This window comes from Pagrus major, chromosome 2 (genome assembly GCF_040436345.1).
Source record: "Pagrus major chromosome 2, Pma_NU_1.0".
Taxonomy (NCBI): domain Eukaryota; kingdom Metazoa; phylum Chordata; class Actinopteri; order Spariformes; family Sparidae; genus Pagrus; species Pagrus major.
In genome coordinates, this window is record NC_133216.1 from 7,450,815 (window position 1) to 7,472,411 (window position 21,597).

General features: G+C 42.6%; 1 protein-coding gene across 1 annotated transcript in view; it reads left to right on the top strand.

The window, feature by feature from the left end:
* Positions 1 to 4,648: 4,648 nt before the first annotated feature.
* LOC141011971 (protocadherin-16-like) overlaps positions 4,649 to 21,597 on the top strand; it is a 75,793-nt gene continuing 58,844 nt past the window's right edge. The window contains exon 1 of the mRNA XM_073485338.1: positions 4,649 to 6,448. Within this exon, the coding sequence (XP_073341439.1) occupies positions 4,649 to 6,448 (1,800 nt within the window). The remainder of the gene's footprint in view (positions 6,449 to 21,597) is intronic.

The window sequence follows — 21,597 nt, forward strand, 5'->3', positions numbered from 1 at the left end:
TATCCATGCGTCCATTTTAACTCTATGTGATAATTGCCATCAGCATCCCCCTCCTAGAGCATTATTCTAATGTGCCGCTTTTGGAGTAGTTGTAATGTTAAACTCACAGAGAAAACAAACAAAAAAGCAGCCATGATGGATAAAAGCACAATGTGGACCTCCACAGCTTTTAAAAGAATCCAAGAATTATGTCATAAACCCTCAGCACAGTGCATGAAGTAATCATTTCATTTCTTGTCTTTGTAGCCTGCATATGCTGTTGATGAAGCTAGTTTTCCAGACTCCTAATAACGGAATGAAAAACACAAGATATGTTTCTCCCAGGACGGCCACACCAACGCCACCCAGAAAGTTTCTTGCAGCCTTACATTTCTGAAAAGTCTGGCTGTAGTCACTACGGTCTTAACTCGTCTCCTCGCAGTGTCGTCATCAGTAAAACAAGTCAACTGTACATCAATCATGGCCTTCGAGGATGTCGTGCCAGAAGGCTGTCAACTCTAGAGTTTGTTTTCTCATTTGTGACCAGACTCTGTCACCAAAAATAAATAATCTACGTCAATGCTGAAAGCAGGAGACTTTTGTGAACACCCACAGATTTTTTTTTTTAAATCAGTCCTGTCACCTTTAGAAACATGTATGTGACTGTTCACATATTAGGCGAACTTTGACCTTAGTTGTAGTTATGTTGTCCAAACACTGCTCGCTCCCCTGCTACTGTAACTCGATGCACATGTGTTTTTAATGATGCAACCACCAGTACCGCCAAGGCAATATCAGATGGTGTCATCTTCAAAGACATAAGGTGTATGTTTTTTTATCCGGAACATCTTACACAAACATCTGAACCAACCCATGCTGCTCATGCTGTGGGAAAGAGATGAGTCTTCTGGTCACGGATCCTCAGAAACCTTAAGTTCATTGTGAAAGAGGAGCCGGTGTGTTTTCCCAATACCCTGTTTGTTATGGCGAGGAAGGCAATGTGTATTTGAGGCCTGTGATGGCTTTTCCTGGCCTTTTTTACGTGCCGAGGGCCTTAAGAAAACTAATGCAGGGCACAGAAACGCGGCACTTGTGAGAGGCAATAGCCTGGCAAACATTCAGAGCTTTTTAGTTTGCTTTGTGCTAAGCCTGTCATCCTCATGTCCAGTCAATCTGCAGTTCTGTCTGTGGTTTCCATTATGGCTCCAATGAGCCTGAGGCAGCCTGGCATGTTCTCGAAACCACAAAAGTTTTGTTTGAGTTAACTGGAATCGTGGCATGGAATTAGAAGCTCATTTTACGAGTCTGTCACTATAGCTGTCCCTCTTGGCCTGTTGGTGGTGAAAATAGTGGTTGTGTTAATTAAAATAGAGCAGTGTTTGGGATCATGTTTTTGATGGATTGGGAGAGATTTTCACCAGCATTTGGGATGTATCCTTGCAGATCAAATACTCTGGTTGGATCAGAAAAGCATCAAGTCCAATTCACAAGGCATCTCAAATATTTGGTATGATTGTAGAAATTAGCTTAAAATGAGTGTATGAGGATTAGTCAGTATCCCTAAGATATGTCCTCACAGACAAAATGATATGACTTGACTATGGCCAGTTGGATCCGTGGCATATCCACTGTATTAAGATGTTTAAAGGTATCTTTTACTCTACATGGTTAAAATAATTTCATTTCATGAGAGGTTTGGCAGTCTTCTATGTAATGTAGGTATTGGCTCATGGAGACAAACAGTGTTTGTCCAGATGGACTGTCAGCTCTATGTTTTGCCAAACCAAAGGCCTGGATGTCTTGATCTTGTAGTGGAAAAAAAAAAGTACATCACAGAAAATTGAAAAGTGAAACATAAATAAGCAAATATATTTTCAGCTATCATGAAAAATGAATGTCTGACACATTTTACCAAACATGAGAGGTAGAAATGCAGCCCTGATGTTCCCAGCATTCACTGCTGCCAGGGATTTTGATGCTGATTCCAGTCATGCTAGCAAAGAGCTCAGAATGATATCCACTGTATTCAAACAGAGGTTTCATTCTGCATGTAAATCCTAGAAACCTTGGATTTGGTCGGTTGACTTGGTTTAGAAGATTCAAAAGAAAGTGGGTCACTGCTATAGTTACTGCTCACAATGAGATGTTCATGATGTGTTTCACACATGCTGGTTTTTTAGAAAAAATAACCTCAAGGAAAATTTTCCAAAGTGCAAATGAAATTTTTTGTGTCTTTGCTGTGTTTACATGGATGTTAATCCTCCAACAGTTACATCATCTAAAACGAAACTCTTCACCAACTACAAGCAATAGGGACTCACCATGATCAAGGACAAAGATGCAAGGAAACATCTGAATCCAAGCCACAATAGGATTGGCTTACTAAATGCAACAGCTTTCAACTATCAGCAGCTGTACTGAATAGTGTTTTTTCTGGATTGCTTTCCCTTAAGCCCTGTGCATGAATAGGTTGTTACCTTTTATATCCTGAATGCTAAGTGGCCAGTAATTTTCAGACATGAAACTCTCAGTAATGGAGGCTTGGCTGGGTGGGTTGGTGACAGTATTTGTTATATATTTTGTGAACAATGGAGAGGTAACGCAGAGGTGCTGATCACTGACAGCAGACTAGAAAGTGAAAAAAATGTCGAACAGTCTGACTCCATACGCAGTTTTCTTGAACTAGATGATGTTTCGGCCCTGAGTGTGCATTTCACTTTCTATGTATTTGGTGATTAAAGTGCTGAAATTTCTCTTTGACTTTGTACTGAATCTCTCAAAACCATATGTCCTTCTTAACCTGGTATTGTGCAATTAGACTACCCGACTGTGTCTGCTATATCCATTAGGCTACTCCACTCTGCAGAGGTCCTCCACTGTAGCTCAACCAGAGAATGCATTATTTCAGTTGTGGCATTTGGACAAAGATTTTGGCCTTGGAAAAACTATCCTTTGTGCTTCAGAGAGAGAGAGAGCTTTGTAAAAGGCATCCCCAGTGTTGCAGTAAAGTAAATCAATACTGAGACTTTAAAGTTCAAGTGCTTTCAAAATTTTTTAGGCAGTCATGCATGTGCTTATGTTTGGCCAAGAACAGCTCTCACAGAGCAACCCAAACTCTGGTATGTAGTTATGAATTTGTAGTGCTTGAGAAAGGTCCTTGTGAACGAAACATCAACTTTTCTAATGAATCAAGATATTAATATGAATTAGGAATGAATGCAGTAAATTTAGTTCATTTTTGTTCCTCAACTGTTAAATAATTTTGAAGTTGTGACACAGAACTGGTTTTCATTTCACAACAGGATGAAAGTTGATGTGCCAAGAGTTCTCACTACTTACACTAGTTTGAACTCAAACCAATTCATGACGTTAAAGTTAGCATCTTCAGTGTTGCGGTCTCTGAATCACGGCAGACTGAAATTAGCCCTGGAATCTTGTGTGCTTATGGCCAACTTCCAGCAGCCCTCAATTACAATGCTGCAGAGCCAGAAAAAGGGAGAGAGGTAGACTGCATGGAGCCCTTCAACTCTGCTGTACTGCTCTGTCACTCAAACACACTGTCACCACTGTGGCTGAGACGGATCGCCTCGCTGCATTCAGGGACACATAGGAGGCATTTAGTGCACAGACAGACAGATGGGAATGGGAATGTTTCCTTGCAGGTATCGGTTAAACCACTGGGGGGAGCATTGAATAGTTTTCACTAGACACTCAATTCCTCAAAATTAATAGATCATTATGTGCTCCTGTATAAATTTCCGTAATTTTTAGGCTAAATTTACTTTGCAGACAAGTCAGTGTAGTAATGAATTACATGAGAACCACAGACAACTGGAAGCGGCTCTTCTTATTTAATGAAAAAGACACAATCATTTTCTGTGTGCCAGACACTTGGTGGTTTTTGGATTATTCTGCAGATGGTGACAGTCTTGTTGAACAAGTTCCACATTGCTCTAAAGTGTCTCTCAGTCTCAATTACAGATTCTCTGCTGTGGTGTGGGTCCATTGCCAGAGCTCGCCTATTGTTTATGCAAGGAATTCTGACACCCTCTCTCCTTTTTAAATATCAATATTTGAAGGTTTTTCCCCTTGATTTAACACTCAAACTATTAATTCCCATAAGTATTGAAAGATGTTTGCTTGGGTAGAGTTAAATGTTTTAAATGGTTCTTGGAGAAGTGTCAGTCCATGAGAGCTAAATGTGGCACTAAAATCCAGGACCTCACCTCTCAGACTTACATGAGAGAGGGTACAGCTATTGTGAACACACTGGGTAGCGATTCCTGCACCTTTTTAATTAGAGTTGAATAGCTACAGCCAAAAACACCCTGTCAGAGTTAGGGTGCTGCGGCATGTGGGTTTGATGTTTCTTTAGCAAAGGAGAACTCTCTGGTATGTAGGGGGAACAAGGTGTTGACTTATTAAGTGAACTAAGAAGTGTAGGAAAATGTTCTGTGCAGGGTCTATTGTATGTGCTGTGGTTGGGAACAGAGCCAACAAAACATACGGGAAAGTGTTTAAGGCATATACTTATTTTTCTTAAACTAACTTGCTCTGTATTTCGAGGCAGAAATAACACACCTTTTCTTATTTTCTGCTGTTGTCAGGTTTTGATATTGCTCAGCTTTTCCTCTTTGTGTGTCTTCAGGTTTAAAAAGAAGGAGCCAAAATGAAGACAGCTGCCAAGGGTTTTGGGAAGTCTGTAATGGACCCTTTGCACCGTGAGGGTTGGTGGAACAGAAGGATAGTGCTAATGGTGTATGTGGCCTTGGAGCTTGTAACAGTCCATTCACCCTTGGTCCTGGGCACCCTTGAGCTACAACTAGATGAAGAACAGCCAGCAGGCACAATTGTAGGTGACATCAGCGCAGGACTTCCTCCTGGCATCACAGCATCCCTGTACTTCATCTCAGACCATGAAGGCACAGGCGTGGGTAATGATTTGGACATAGATGAGAGCACGGGCATTATTAAAACCGCCAAAGTTCTGGATAGGGAACTTCGGGATAGATACAACTTCATTGCTGTCACCATGACAGGTGTGACCGTGGAGGTGACCATCAAGGTGAACGACATAAATGACCATGCCCCGATGTTCCCAAGAAAACGAGCCACGTTTAAAATCCCTGAGCAGACAGCCATCGGCACCAGGTTTCCTCTTGAGCCAGCTGTTGATGCTGATAAAGGGCAGCTCACAACACAGGGTTACCTTATCAAGGATGGAAATGTTGGGCAGGCATTCACCCTGGAGACCAGGAGGGGAAGCAGCGAGGTTCTCTATCTGGACTTGGTGGTCAATGCCATTCTAGACAGAGAGAAAAGATCCACCTATACTTTATCTCTGGAAGCTTTTGATGGTGGTTCCCCTAAAAGGACTGATCAGATGACATTAGATATTTCTGTACAAGACATAAATGACAACGCTCCTGTTTTCAACCAGAGCCGCTACCATGCCATAATATCTGAGAACCTCCAGCCAGGAAGCAACATCCTGCAGGTGTTCGCCACAGACGCAGATGAAGGGGACAATGGGATGGTACTGTATGAAATCAACAGGAGACAAAGTGACCCGGACCGCTACTTTGTCATTGACTCTCGCACCGGTGTCATCACGCTCAACAAGCCGCTGGACTTTGAGATGAGGAGAGTCCATGAGCTGGTGGTCCAGGCTCAAGACAACGCAACCCAGCCTGAGGTGACCAATGCCTTCGTTACCATCCATGTCAGAGACTACAATGACAACCAGCCCACTATGACCATCATCTTTCTCAGTGAGGATGGATCTCCCAGAATCTCAGAAGGTGCACAGCCAGGCCAGTATGTAGCCAGGATCTCAGTCACTGATCCAGACTATGGAGAGTATGCCAATGTCAATGTGTCACTGGAGGGAGGAGATGGAAAATTTGCCCTGACCACTAAGGATAGCATCATCTATCTGATCTGCGTAGACAAGATTCTGGACCGGGAGGAGAGAGACACCTACGAGCTGAGGGTGATGGCGACAGACTCTGGCACGCCTCCTCTCAGGGCTGAGTCCGCCTTCATCATCCAGGTGACCGACATCAACGACAACCCTCCTCTGTTTGACCAGCCAGTGTACAGGCAGGTCATTCCTGAAGTGGTGTTTCCAGGGAGCTTTGTGCTACAGGTGACAGCTAGAGACAAAGACCAGGGGCCCAATGGGGACATTACCTACAGCATCCTGAAAGACCAAGGTGCTTACTCCAACTGGTTCAGTGTGGACTCCATCACGGGGATTATCACCACTCTCTCACAACTGGATTATGAAAAGAACCCCAATCCCAGTATAACTGTGGTGGCCACAGATGGAGGGAAACCACCCCTGTCCTCCACGGCTGTGGTTAACATTGTGCTTCAGGATATAAATGACAACGAGCCCGTTTTTGAGAGAAACTTCTATAACGTGTCCATCAAGGAGAACACAGCTCCAGGGACCTGCATTCTTGAGGTAGGACATTTGTTTTGCACATTTATTTCATTAAAATTTTGTAAACACACTCCCACGCTTAAATGTTGAGCTCATATGAGCGTCTGAACTCAGCTTGGGGGCAATTGTGAAGAGAATAACAAATGGAAATTTATTAGTTTAATGGGAGAGAAATTTGTCAGACTTTGCTGACTCCTTTCATTCCTCAATGAAGAGTTATTTTTTAATGTTAAAGCTGTTTAAACTGGACTGCCTGAGTGAGGATTTACCTGCAGTTTTAGGCCAAGATGATCTCCTCTTTGGCTGTCCTCCCCTTCACCTCTCAAAAGGTTTCCAGGGTAACAGAGGCAGTGTAAAGTCCTCTGTCAGCCCAGGAACAAAGGGGTTTTTCACATATTCACAGGCAGAGACAAATTCAGGGCTTTATCTAAAGAAATAGATGTCACTTCACGCTCAAAAGGCACCTTAATTAGGCTAGTTGAGCGTGAGAAAAAATGGCTATAGACGACAAGATGAATTAAAGTTTAGACAAATTACAGCACCCCCAGTGACTGCAGTCCTGTTTCATTTAAACATATCGGTTTTGGCAATCTTATTAAAAAGACAGAACGTACAAAAAGACAGCTCATCAGTTAGTTAAATCATTCAAGTGATTCAAGTGAAGTATAGACATTCAGACAAATTCTATTTCACAAGAGTATGCTGTAGTATCGCATGGATCAAGGAGTTGGATACAGAGTGCAGTCCAGACAGAGGGCCCCGCAGACGGGATCTTGGCCCAGGGTTTGGCCTTGGGAGAGGGAGGGGTGAAGGGAGACGCAGGCCTCACCGCGACTTCTGGCTTGACTGCAGAAATAGAAGCTACGAAGGCTTCTTTTGGGAGGTCCCCTAATTATAAATCACAGGGACCACAAGGATCAGGAGAAAGGAGAATGCACTGAAATTGATTATGGAATTTTGAAACAGAACCAAAGAATAATTAAAAAAATGTATGTTTTGGAGAACTGTAAAAGCTTTACGATCACTCTTTCCGATGTGGGCTGAAGTTCATGCTCTATGAAAATATCTGAAAACCCGTACTTTGTTTTCCTTCAAACTGGTCTGTCTATGGCCTGGGCTCCTCATTGCCTCCAAAAGCATTACTACCTGCTCGCAAACATCTCTCAGAGTATGACATATTTGATCAGTGGCTTCACAGGGTCCAACTATGAAGTAGGTCTTTAAAGCCACTGCTCTCTGGCCTCTCTTGAGCCTGCCTGGATGCTTCAGACTTGTATTTGGCGGGCCATGTGAGAACAGACTGCTCTTACTCAGGGTGCCAGCTCCACATCCAAACATCTCAGCAAGACATCTGATGACTGCCTTTTTTTCCTTTGCAGATGAAATTCCCAATTCCCTTTTTCCATACACAATGCCTGTCCAAAAAACCATTACAATAAGGACATTGTGATCATTAATTCAAACGTTTGAAGTGGCTTGATTTTTTTTTTCCTCCACAGGTCACCAGCACAGCAGTTCATGATTATTCTAATATCGTCTGGCTCCACACTGCTGTGCCTGTGATATTTTGTCACTTTCTGCAATACATCAATTGGTTTATGGATGACTTTAGAATTAGATGTGCGCGGAAAAAAATATAACTAAAAATAAGAAGTTAAGCCTATTAACAGCAATCAGTCTTGTAATTCAATATGCCAGATATACTGCAAAGAAAATGGGTCATCCCTGGGAGTGGAAATCAAACACGACATGAAAAACAACATTTTAAAAACCACAAGCTGCACTGTGGAATGCATTTCATGAGCCATTACTAATTCTGTTCTCCATTATTAGTATTCAAACTGGCTCACACACAAGTTTTCTGGACAGTGTAAAAGTTACAGCACAGATCTGATGCTATAAAGGAACCACAATACCATAACTTGCTCATGGCATACTTCTATTTGATCCATTTATATATATATATATATATATATATATATACATATATATATATATATATATATATATATATATAAATGTGTGAGGTCGCTTTGGAATAATAGTTTAGTTAACAGGATGAAACAACAATTACCTCAGGGTCATTTAAATAGCTCATTAAGCATAGAGCTTTTGATTCCTGACTCGGAGGAAGAGGAGTAATACAAGATGTCATTAGGGATAATGAGGCACATCAGCCAGCCTTAATATCTCCAAATTCAGTAAAGCCAACTCTGGTTGTCTTGGCATTGAGAGATATTTGCCATTAATTCTCCTATGTGTTATTTCACTTACACTTTCCAGTTGGTTATGTCAGAATCTCACATTGGGGAATAATTTACACCTCATTTCATTGTGGTTTTGGGTTGGTTCAGAGTGTGTGTCTCTGCAAGAATTGTCCCTCTGTGTGTTTTGGGGGGTCGTTCTGGCTCCAGTAGAAAGGCGAGAGGGGGTCTCCAGGCAGCTGAGGGGGAAATGAGCCCTGACAAGCGCTGGCATGAGCGGCGGAGGTGACACGAGCAGGGGGGCTTCCTCGTCTGTCTGTTGGTTTGTCCCCTCTCCAAAATTCTTATCTGATCACACTTCATATCTCATTAGCTGGGTGTGAGGATAGGCCAGACCTAATTTTTAAACCAGCCTCCCCCATGTTCATGACAGAATGGACCGCTTGTCATTGCTGGAGCCCCCCTAGCAACATGAGACAAACACTGATTGCTGCGAGAAAAGGAGGAAATATTTTGCTATTTTTTTCTTTCTTTAAGTTGCAACACAAACTTTTGCATTCATCAGTGCCTTTGCCACCCAAAGTGCTTCCTGTCTCAGCAATGTCTTGGCAACTTTTTGACTGAACACATCACATCCCCTTTTATGCCTTGGCTAGGGTTTCTTGTGTGCAACAGTATTATGAGCCTGCTAGTGTTTAGGTTAGATAACTACAGATGCAGAGTCTTTTAAAGTGGTGTAACATACAGCACCACTCAAACATATTCATTATTTCACTGAATTCTTTAAAGGCAGCCTAGTTGAAAGAGGTACCTCAGTGAAGTGGCACTCTGAATCTCTTCTCCATTCCTGCCAACATAAAAGCAACCGGTCTATGGGGAAAGTGGAATACTCATAATTGCCCCGGAGAGAAAGTATGAATGATTGAAAGAATGTGTTTTTTTTTCATGAGTCCCTCGCAGTTTCAGTTTCAGTCATTTCGTACTAAAGCGACCACCTACTGGTGACCACCAGACAGGTGCGTGAGCCACGGTGTCCTTGAACTGAATTGCCTGTGGTGGCGTAAGGTAGTATTTTTTTTTAATCCAGACACATCCATAATGGTCTCTGCAGTACAGTCTGTATAAAGATTTGGTGTACACTGTTTAATTGCAAGAGATGCTTTTGTTCTAGCTTCCTCAGGGGACATTGGAAAGCCTGCATTTAGGCCTGTCACGATAATCAATAAATCAATTAATCATACGATAAATTAAAATGAGCTCGATAATTTTGCCGGCCTCGATAATTTCCATTTGCATGCTTGTTTGTTTTCCTCGTGTCTCTCACTAGAACCCTCTTGTCAGTCACTAGCCCCATTCACGCAGCCGTTTGCATGCGGGGATACTGCGCCAATTCTCCGCATCCGCCTTTGTGTGAACGTTTCAGATGCGGTGAGGGGTGAAATTTCGCTGCGCCTCCGGAGGTAGTATCAGAGGCGAACCGAGCCGGCGGCGCGGAGCGAGGGCGTGTCGATCTGATGGTGTTGGTGTCTGATAACTCTACAGATCCTTCACTCAACAAAATAAAAATAAATGTCCCACAAAGCAACGTTACAGGACCAAACAACAGGAACGTAGTAACTGGTCGTGTCTTTGGCAACTTATGTGAGGAAAAAAATACCGCAGTTATTCGTGAAGAAGTGTCTGTCAGCCTGTCGGTCTGACCGACTCTTCGTCACATTTCTGCCCGAAAAACAGCGTCTGTCCCCGGCAAAAAACTTTAACTCACCAAGTGTCTGTCAGCCTGTCGGTCTGACCGACTCTTCGTCACATTTCTGCCCGAAAAACAGCGTCTGTCCCCGGCAAAAAACTTTAACTCACCAAGTGTTAGTCGCGCGACGGTCAGTTACTGTTGTCATGGTGACGGTCAGCCCTCCCGAGAGTGAAATAGTCAGACAGCGTCCAGTTTACTGATGGCGATTATGTAATTATGTAAATGATAGAAAAACGTAACTTTGTCACTTTCCAGGATGTATGGTGTGTCAGGATCTCAATCACAACACATTATAACAGCATCCATATGATTATAAACAGACAGCTGGTACATGTTTAGATTAACAGGTAAACACCGGGGAAACACCTTGAAAAAAAACACATACGTCATCATCATCACGTGTACCGTCACGCCTCCGCATCACTACAGACAATGGTGCTAACATTGTTGCTGCAGTAAGGAACCGTTGCTGGCCATGGCTCAATTGCTTTGGCCACAGCCTCCATCTTTATTTATTTTGGATATTTAAAATGTCTTTTTCACATTCCAATGTTAAATATTCTTTAGAAATAAAGGTTTATTGATCTTTGAAAGGATGTACTTGCGTTATTATGCCATTATCATTATATTAGTTGAAAAATGGTCTCAAAGCGACAATATTATCGTTTATCGCAATAATTTCTAGGTCAATTTATCGTCCAGCAAAATTTGTTATCGTGACAGGCCTACCTGCATTGCTGAAGTACGTCTTGCTTTTCACAGTCTATGCCTTTTTTTCTTTTGTGTGTCCAAGAATACCTGCATTCCCTGTTGATAAGACAATTTAACTTAAAAAATATTTATATAGTTTTGCTCCTCCACAAAACTCCTTTTTCAGTGTTTTAGCTGCTAGTTTGAAATGTCAACCACAATTGCCAGCAGTTGTCAGTGCAGTGCATAAAAATAGCTCATTTTGAATTGCACCCAGACTAGATCTTCTGCAAAACAGCCATGTAAAATGCAATAATTTGGTGACAGATAGGGACACGGCCACTTTCTCTCTTTAATAAACTTTGCTAACTCCTCCAGTTAAGCTCTTCCACAGTAACAAAATGAGACTAACTAAGGAGATGAGTTCAATTGCCAGTTTCAGACTAGTATTTTGGTACACAAACCGTGTAATCAATTCTTACCAGACATTTTTCTGAAAATGGTTTGTGTCAAACAAAATGTTCACTTGTCTGTTTTAATACCAGACTGGCCTGTCTCCTCCAGGGATTGGTTTAGCTTGAGGCGAGCTGACTCTGCTTTTGGTCTCCACTGTTTCTTTTTCCTCCTGCTAACTACCGAGCTTCGCTGCGGCTCTGCGGTATAACAGTATTTTCAGGGAATGGTAAAATTGCAGGAAACTGGATGTGCTACTTAATGTGTTTGCAAATGTAATACTTCCTTGAACACTTACTCCTGGGCCTAGCAGGGGCACTGAAGCGAACATAAACACTGATGTACATCTGGATAGAGTGTGGGTGTTCAGGTCAAAGTTGCTGTGCTTGAGACAGCTGAGCGCATTTTATTGTGCTCAGATGTCCATCAGAAAGTCCACCGCTTCTCACTTTTCCAACGGCACAGGAAGACAAGAAAGTTGTGGTAAAACTTTTAATGGTATATGGTTGAATACAGAAGCTGGGAGGAAGTGCTGTTCATTAGCGGAAAACCAAAGCTGTGGGTGTTTGAACACCAAAACCTGAAACACCGTAGAATGACCACTGCATATTTAGACTGTAAGTGAAAATGCTGTTTATTTCATTGCTTTCATTCATTATTAATCTCTCGATTCATTTTTACATTTTTTAAGAATTCTGTACGGCCAACACAATTTCCCCCAAACTCAAGGTCACATACATTCCTCCTGATGTCTAATTGACGGTCCAAAATCCAAAGATGTTCAATTTGAACTATATGAATTAGAGAAAAGCAATAACTTTTCACGTTTCAGAAAGTGGAACCGGGGACCGTTTGGTTGATAAATGACTCAAAGGGTGTATCATTTATCAAAAAGTACTGTTGACGCGATAATGAAATAGTTTCAGCAATGGTTTATATCAGATAGTCGATTGCTTTACATTAGGACCAGTTTCTTTTAATTGTTATCACATTTTTTCGACAGTTTTTTAACCTGCTCACACTTTTCGAATATATAAGATCATTGCTGTGACAGGTTCAACCATCAGGCAGGGATATTTTGAAAAACAGATTTGTTTGTAGCTGTCCTTATGTAGGTACTGAGTGGTAAAGCAAGCAGTGTCTCCAATACCTCAGGGTGACTATAAAGGGTCAGTACATGCTGTAATGCAGCCACGCAGAGTGTTGGCTGTGAAGTAAAAGCTGAAAGAGATAAAAGCGTGCTGGAGGGGTTTCCTGCCCACATCTGGCAAGGAAGGAAGATGGGCTTATATGGCTCTCTCGTGGGACGAGAAATTTCATTAGTCCAGTCTGTCTGCTAGACTGTCTGCTGCAGGTGAGGTGGACCTCTCAGCTTCCAAATTTCTATGAAAGGGTGTGAGTGTAGTGTAAGGAGAGAGAAAGAGGGAGAAAGAAAACAGTTCAAAGTCTCCAGAGGGACAGGCAGCTGTGACAAAGCTCCGACTCAGCAGCTGGATCCAGCTGTTGATCCCTCCTCTAACATCTATCCTCTGACTCTGAGGGGTGGGATCTCCTTCACCCTTCCTGTCTCTTTGTCTCTGTTTGTCTCTCTTTACTTTTTATCCTGTGTCTGTCCAGACTTCTTATCTCTTCTCACTTCCTTTTCTCACACTGCTGTGTCCCATCTGTGATCCAATTTCACCTCTTCACTTCCCCCAGTTTCCCTCCGGAGTGGTGACATGTAGATCGGAGCAGGTGAGACCAGCACATCTTCCTGTCTGGAGATGCTTAGGCCTCCCTGGAGTGAAGTGAACACACTGCCGTGTGGGTCCCAGTCAGACCAGGCCCAGGCTTATCCAATTTGATGATGCAAGAAAGACATGGGTGTAAATTACCACCAGAGTGAAGTCAGACTGCAGGTGTGTGTGCCTTCATAGTCACGTTGTCACAGTGTTGCGTTCAGGCTCAAGAGGAGCAATTTTGCTCGACCTTTGTAAATAGAGACAGTTATTCACTTTGCCACCCTCCTCCTTTGAGACGACTGAATGGGAAGGGGGGTTGACTGAAAAGCTTGCTGCGATGACGCCTGCCAGGCCTTCTGTTCTCACAGCCCGTGGTCCCCCTGCACATGTGCAAGGCAGTTGGCACTGCTAAACAAACTGGGCATCAGGAAGCATCATCTGCTCGTGATATTCATTCTGTTCCAAAGCAAATCTGTGCTAAATCATCCATCCAGTCCTCCTGCTGTCCATGAGAAGCCACCAGACTGGAAAGCAGACGCTGAGTGACAGCTTGCCAGGTAACAAAAATCAGTAACCAGGAAACGAGATCCAAAACATTAAACAACAAATCATTTTTAGGTGTGATGATGAAGTGCAGGTATTCTAATGGTAAATACTCCTTCGCCAGCATGTTGTATTTTATATTCATGACAGAACTGCCTCTTTCTAGAAAAGCATGCACTATATATACACAGCCCTGAAATATCTTAACCACTAAGCAAATTGTCTCCATATCCAGAACTCGACTGTTACAAAGAATGCATCGCTTTTGTCTGCCAGAAACCTCAGCCCCCCCCTTTTGGTCCAGCCTCGCTGCTGCACTGACTGCCAGTTGAAATAACGATTCAAAAGAATGTTACTGGGCCCAACAAGCTCATGGAAACAGTGGAACATTCAGTTACGGCGAGCGTGTGGTCATATCATCCTATTCTGCTCTCAATTAGATCAATTTTGGTTTACGACAAGCTCTGATTAGGGCTGTGAAGGTGGCCGAGCATAGGGATAGCCCCCCGTGTGAGAAATAGTTGATGGGGGGTAGTGTTTCAGGAACAAAGTGGTAAAACGGGGAAACATGCGAAATACAAACACGGACGGACGTAAAGATTCCAAAGCCAAGGCTATCTCTCTGTGTGGTCAGGAAAACCTCGGACCTACCCTGACACTGTTAGAGCAGGATGTTTTGCAGATGCTCGTTAACAGTAATGACGCTATGAACGCGCTCAGCTCCTGTGTGAACCAAATCAGTGCTTACAGCTGGTATGGAACCTCAATACTTTTTCGGTACTGACTGAAATGAGACCAGGCACTATGTATCGAAAATGCTTGCTCAGATTTGTATTCCCCCTCATTTATTCTTTGATCAGGCGTTTTTTTATATTTAAATAGTTATTTTGGCCTGCATTTTATTGAGCCAAACTTCTTCAATGGCTGCTTGTTCTAAGACATTAGCTGTATAGATTTTGCAAAAACTTTTAACTGGTTATGAGCAGTCTCATTTCACACTGATGCCTCTATATGACCTACATAGGCAAAAAAATCAATCAGCGAGAAAATTGGCTATTTTAATACAGTTTTTATAGTTATTCTTAATGCCACCAATTCAGATTCCAACTTATTCGGGTCGATCAAGTCATAAAATCGAGTGCTGGGAAAGTACTGAAGAGTCTTACTTCCTGATGAAAGAAGCTGCTCTGTTGCCTGGTGGTATACTGCGCTAAAACAAAGTTAACTTTGTTTCATCGCTGTCATATTACAGTTTTTAATCTTATACAGATACATTGCCATGCATCCTGCAGACAGCTGTGTTTTAAAACAGAAAACTAGTCTTAAAAATATGTTGTCCTTCGCTTGCTGTTTTGGATGTTGGCTGCTTGTGCATTAAAACTTGCATACAGGTGGGTTAGGGTTAGGTACAGGATGCTGCTGGGAAGTAGCAGTAGCAGAAAATGATGTGGCATTGGATCGGTGCTTGTGTCCTCACCGATTACAATTCCACCATTTTATGCAGTATTGAATGCATTACTGATACTGGCATTGGTATTCGAACAACTCTAATTTTAATAATCGTTGGTAGTCATTAATCCAGCAAAAATGCCAAACAACTTTTTCTGGTACCTGGCTTAATGAGTGAGTTATCTATTTGTTATTTCAACACAGAAAAAGAAAGCAAGAGAGAGAAACGTGGAGAAAGAGGTTTGTGGGATGAGACGCTCCACTTTTACATTGCGGTTACCCAACGTTGTCTGTCTTGGCTTCAGACAGAGAGGCACCCAGGCGTGCCCCAACCAGACTCCAAGTCTGTGTGTACTGATGCTCCATGGTGGTCCTTGCTCACACTGTTGGTTGCATATCTTGAAGCATTCGCCACATTTACCAGAAACGCCCCTTGTGTTATAAGGGAGGACATCTGTTATGCCTTATCTATTCTAAGGTAATGCATTCACTCTGCAGATTAGTTGTAATAAGGAGACAACTGCTTAGCTTAACGCTGGCTTCCTCTGAGTGCTTGGAGGTGCTTTAAAGATTTAGCGGGGGAACTAATTACCACAGGGTTGCGTACCTCATCCATAAGGCTAATTTGGTCTGGTGCTGCAGAGTTTATGTTGAGAGTGGTGTGCTGCTTCTTTTAACCAGTGTGTTGAAAGGCCAAATCTTTGTTTAGATTGTTGTGTGAGGCTTGGTGCTGTGAGGGGCCTGGAGGCAGAGTCGGGAGCAGAGGGACTCTCTGCTGTAATTAGGCAGAGCTAGTATGTAGGAGTGCAAGACTCAAAATGTGTGATGTGGTATCAGAAAAGACGAACAAAAGGCTCGGAACTGTAGGGTGTGTGTAAGTGCGTGTCTTGATGCAGACAGGGTTTTAGGTTGGAAAAAAAATCTCTAATCAGTGCCCTGGGTTCTTCCCAGATTGTTTCACAAATGCATCTTCCAGGGCATCAACACATGAGACTCAAGAGCAGGGAAATTTATGAAGCGGATATTATTTTGGCTGTCCATGTCCAAACTAAAATGATTCACATCAGTGCTCTGCAGCACCTTTCCATTCCAGCATAGGTTAAAGGCTGGACATGCAGCCGATCTGATCCACTCGGGGCAGAACCATATTGAGTTGCAGGACTTGGAATGTGAAGTGAAAAGTACTGACCAAACATTTTTGTGTTTTTCTGAGTGGCTTGTGCACACTGTACAGAGGCTCTCTTTCAGGCTTTCTATCGAGGCTGATCACCCTCAGAGGATGAATGAAAAAATACTTTATGGTTAAGTTCCCAGAAAAGTGTGTATTGTCTGCAGCAGCCTCTGCAAAGTCAGTTTACCACTCAAATCAATGCAGACAAGGAGCCGGTCGGTGCAGTAGCCGGGATAATGGAGAAACAAGTTGTTGATGCTTTCAACGAGCCAATTCATCATCGCCAGGGCTAAAGGCATCCAGACATCTGGTTTCAGAAGCTGTCTGCAGTCAAACCTAGCTGTGTCTTTATTGAGGATCCATGGAAATGATGCATAATCTATTTCATCAGATCCTTGACGCAGGAGAAGCATCAAACCCCACGTGCATTTATGTCATGTGCTACAGTGTACTGTATCATCGCCTATAGCTCCATCTGCCCTTCTTTACAACCAAGCAACCTCTTCAATCACCTTTGCTGCCCGGGTTACAGAACAGTTTGGTGGGTTTTTTTCACGTTTTAGTTGTGGAATGGCTCGATTACAACCTTACTCTCATGTGGACATGTACTGGTCTGTGGGGGTGTGCAGATGTGAATGATCTTGTTTTACAGATCTGTTCAGATCTTTGCTTTTATGCCAGCCCTGGGGAGAACTACAGATTCACCTGCTGCCAATTTTTACTATCAACAACTTATTGCTTACAGGACCTGATTAGCCCAAACAGCGGATATGATGATTAATGTAGCAATTTGCCTTTTGTATGTGGAGTCACGGCATGCTGGAATAACACTAGCTCATTCAAAGATCTGCCTTTGTCCGGGTAGTTTTTAACTCTTCAATCAGGAATCAGTCAACGAATCGCTGCTTGATTGCTTTGTTTCCTTCCTGCCTCTGTGTTCAAGTACTACCACAGTTTTCTACTGCTGATCGCTCAGCAGGTTTTCCTCAAGGGCACCAAGGGTTTGAGGGAGTCACAAGTCAAATTTTCATTGACATTTTCCCTGTCACACTTTTCCATCGATGGGGCTGGTCTTGTCGACTATAGTCTCTTGAGGGGTTGGACGACGCTATGAACACAGGAGGCAGGCGGTTTCATCATCACAAGTATAACAAAAGCTTTGATAAATAATAAATACTGTTTGCAACCCAGGGGAAGCCATCGAGTGATGTTTTAAGTTGATTTTGACATCATCTGAAAAATTCCCAGGGCTCCATCCAATGTGGTCTCCAAAGCAGACAGAATGTTTGATAAGACAGCTAAGATGTAGAGTCTCATACTTATTGTGCTCCAGGACAGGTATTACTCTCGTGCAGAAATGTTCATTTCATGGTTGTGGTTTGATGTAAAACCTGTTTCAGTACGTGTAGGATTTTCAAATTGTACATTATAATTCCAAGGCTGCATAAAATGTAACCCTCAGCGCTGTGAGCATCCTGTAATGTTCATGGTAGTTCTCTCTGCTGCATTACAAATGTCACTCATCAGTGTGCCGGAAAGAAATGAAAACGTCTGACAGCCAGGAAATTTGACTTTAAACATCCTAACTCTACCCATATGCAAGCACAAAACGTTTCATTTATACCACTCTGTGTAATTTGAGTGTTTAAGCTTTAGTTCACAATGCTTTGGCAGTCACCTTCTCAGTGAACAGTAGTGTAGGGAGTAGCTATATCATGACCGAGCAGGGGAAAGATGAGAAAATAATTAGGCTCTTTTTGTGGCTTTAAATCTTAGCCAGGTTCAGTCAGGGCTCTTCCCCTGTCACCATCCCTGTCATCGCTGCTACTGCACCATTTTTTATTTATGGGCCTTCCCTTCCATGTTTTTTTTACCTTTAGCATACTAATTCTACACTCTAACAGGCTCAGTGGTATCTAAGTGATCTTTATTCTCCTATTACCATGAAGTCATCTTTGAAACGTCGCCCCCATCAATATGAAATGAACTGCACAGAAGTCTTCTGCTCAAGAAACTGTTCTTCCTTAACAAGGGGCTATGTTTTGTCCTTTAAGAATCCACATTTCAGGAGGTACAGCCAGAAGAATTTTTTTGCAGAACTCCTTCTGCTCTGCTTGTGTATATCTGAAAGGGGGGCTTTCTTTGGGAGACTTGTCCGAGCCTCTCTCCCTCCTGCAGTTCTGTAAATGACTTGTAAACAAGGCTGTTTAAGTGTGAAGTCACCCTATGCCCTGTTGCTTCCGCTCTTTATTCATCACACTAACACACATACACATCGAAGTATGGTGAATGTTTTTGTTAAATAGCCGGGGGAAGGGCACTGCTGTTGTTGTGGGACTGGGCCAAGCTCTGACACAGGAGAAATATAAGAGAGAAATTATTTAGAAAGAAACTTTAACTTTTTTCATGTCAGACCAGTTTAAAATGTAGTTTTAGAACAATTGTCTACGATTTAAAGCTTTAAAAAAATACAATAATTTAGGCCATTTAGGCCTTTGTCTTTAGAAATTTCTCTAATCACTTGCAGCTATTCATTATGCATTAAGTTTAAGTTTTGACATTCTAAAGTTGGGAACAAGAGTGAAGAAAAAACAAGCCATGTTGGATGAAAAATTGAGTAGAAGAAAGGACAGTCCTCTGATCTGCACTCTTTTGAAGAGACTGAGTGAAGAAGGTGGAAAATGATTGAAACAAATGGGGAATGCGGATGGAGGAAGAGTGAGAAAGAAAGCAGATGCTGAGAGGGGAAAGGAGGCGATTTACCTCATGCAGCGTGCATGCAAAAGAGGTGTGTAGATGAAGCTCAAGTGGTGGTTTGTTACCATGGCAATATTGGGAAATAAGGGAGGGGTAAACAAGAAGCCCCATCGATTTCGTGGGCATCATCCAAAGTGCCTGTTTCTCTGATGTAATTGCAGTTGAGTATTTTCGTGCTAGGCTGAGGGCAGTCCTTAAATGAATTGTGCAGAGGTGAACATATAAAACCCTGAAAGCTTGGCTACTCCGCAGCTTGTACAAACACAGTATTGGCCTTTTAAGAGTTAAGCTGTCCTTTCTCCAGAGTTCATCACTGTTTCTTTTTGGACTGTCTCACTGTCTCAGCTATCATACAACATTATCAACACATCCGAGAGGTCTGGGGAACATGTAGCAGGGCCTGAGGATGTTTGTTTGGAGATAGAAACATCATGATCTCTTGGCTGGAGAAGGTACATTTGTCCTGGTGTATAAACACAGAGTATAAACTGAGCTATCCGATGAATCTATATTGTATATCAACTGAGGATTTCATTTGGAGGGGGAATTAGGGGGGTAGCAGAGGACTGAATATGTTTATTCAACATGTTAGCCCTCCTCAACCCCCCCACTCTCGCATGTTGTCAGTGGCTGGGCCTCTGCATCTGTCATGCAGGACAGACATGGGGGAGAGTTCACAAGGCCTTCTCTCTCCTAAACTCCAGCTCTGCTCAGACGTCTTTGTCCATGCTTTTTGTCTCGCTGCAGGGACTTCCCTTCGTCCCGTCCCTCCCAGCTCTCCTGGGTTCTGATAACACATTGGGGGCATCCTAACAAAGTGCCAGCATGATTAGATTCAGTTTGCCCTTCTTTTTCCACTTGGAAGGGAAGAGCTATCAGTCTAAAAAACACTTCCGGACTTATCCCAGTGGGGCTGCCAGTTGCTAAAATGTTCAGCCTTTATCTCTCACAATTGAGCCATGTGAAGAAACAAACACAAATCTGTTATCTCAGCGTGGACAAAGCCTATGTGGGCACTGTAGACAACAATGTAAACACTTGAGGAGCGTTCAGCTTTCATTGGACTGACCAGAGTCTGTCTGAGGAAAGAGGATGTGTTTGTCTGAAATCAAATTTTTGCTGAAATAGAAAGTTAAAATACTCACTGTCTGTCATGTGCTTGCTAAACAGAGGAGTGCGTCTTTATGATTAGTGGAGACAATATAGTACCCTATTTGTCTAATTGAATGTGAGTATTGGGTCTTGTTACTGACAGGAAAACTGCACTGCATGACGGAAGTAATAAATGAGATGTTATTAGTAAATTACAAATTTCCCTAAAATTCAGCAAGGACAGCTGTGTAATTTCCAGTAATGGGTTTACAGACTGTACAGTTTACAGATGTCACACTCATGAATTTAGGTTATATAGTAAAAAGTAATAATTTATATTGTGGCTGGCAAAGTAATGAGCAAAGTTTCTTTGCAGCTTATAGATTTTTGTCCCTTCTTGTAGCTGAAGCAACTAAATAATATCTGTAAAATATATCCCCTCTCCTTGGAGTTAGACTTAAGCCAAACAATATCTGTCTGATGCATTTAGAAATGACTGTAAAATATAAAGAAATGTGTTGTGTAAGGAGAAGAGAGGGATGAATTGTGCAGCAGTTTGCGTGCCAGCGTCTTCTTTTCTCAGTCTGGGAAGGTGGGACAGAGCTGCAGGATTTGGCCAGTGTCTGTGCAGTAGGAGAAGGGTGCATCAAGAGGAGGCCAAAGCACACAAGCTGAAAAGAGTTTTGGCCCGGACGAAGACACAACGCTTCAATCACGGCAGATCCCTACTCAGTGAACGGTGGGATCTGAAAGCAATCCATGATTTAATTGACCTCATTTTTCTGTGTGTGCTTATGATTGAAGTCATAAAATTGGTCTGCTAATGATATTTCATGACAGGACAAGTACTTAAAGATGGCAGCTTACTGAGGCAAATTGGGTTATGTTGATGCAAGGCACCTACGCACTTCAGTAGTATTGTAGAGAGAAGACTGAACTGTCTAAATTCAGTGTAATGAACGTATGTAGATGTTGCCATGTCTCCATGTGGCCAGTAGGGGCAGATAGGCTAACCAAGAGTGAGTGAAATGAATTTTCATTCACCCAGTGCAACAACTCAGTTCTGCGTGACTTGTGCCGATGGGGGGACTCCTTCAGAAGGAGCTGGTTTGGCTTGGACTCTGTCTGAATGGAAATGAGGAATGAACTCCTTTAGGTCACAGGCCATGATTATGGGAATAAGTATATGAGGAAAGAAGTATTTACAAAAACTGTCCCAGTGGATATTCTGTGTAGCTGTGGAGAGTGCTGCAGAGTTGGCGATGCAACTTCCAGGCCTTTGTAGACCATTTTAACCACTTAGGTCATTTGTTATTTTCTAGAGAGCTTCCTCTCATCTG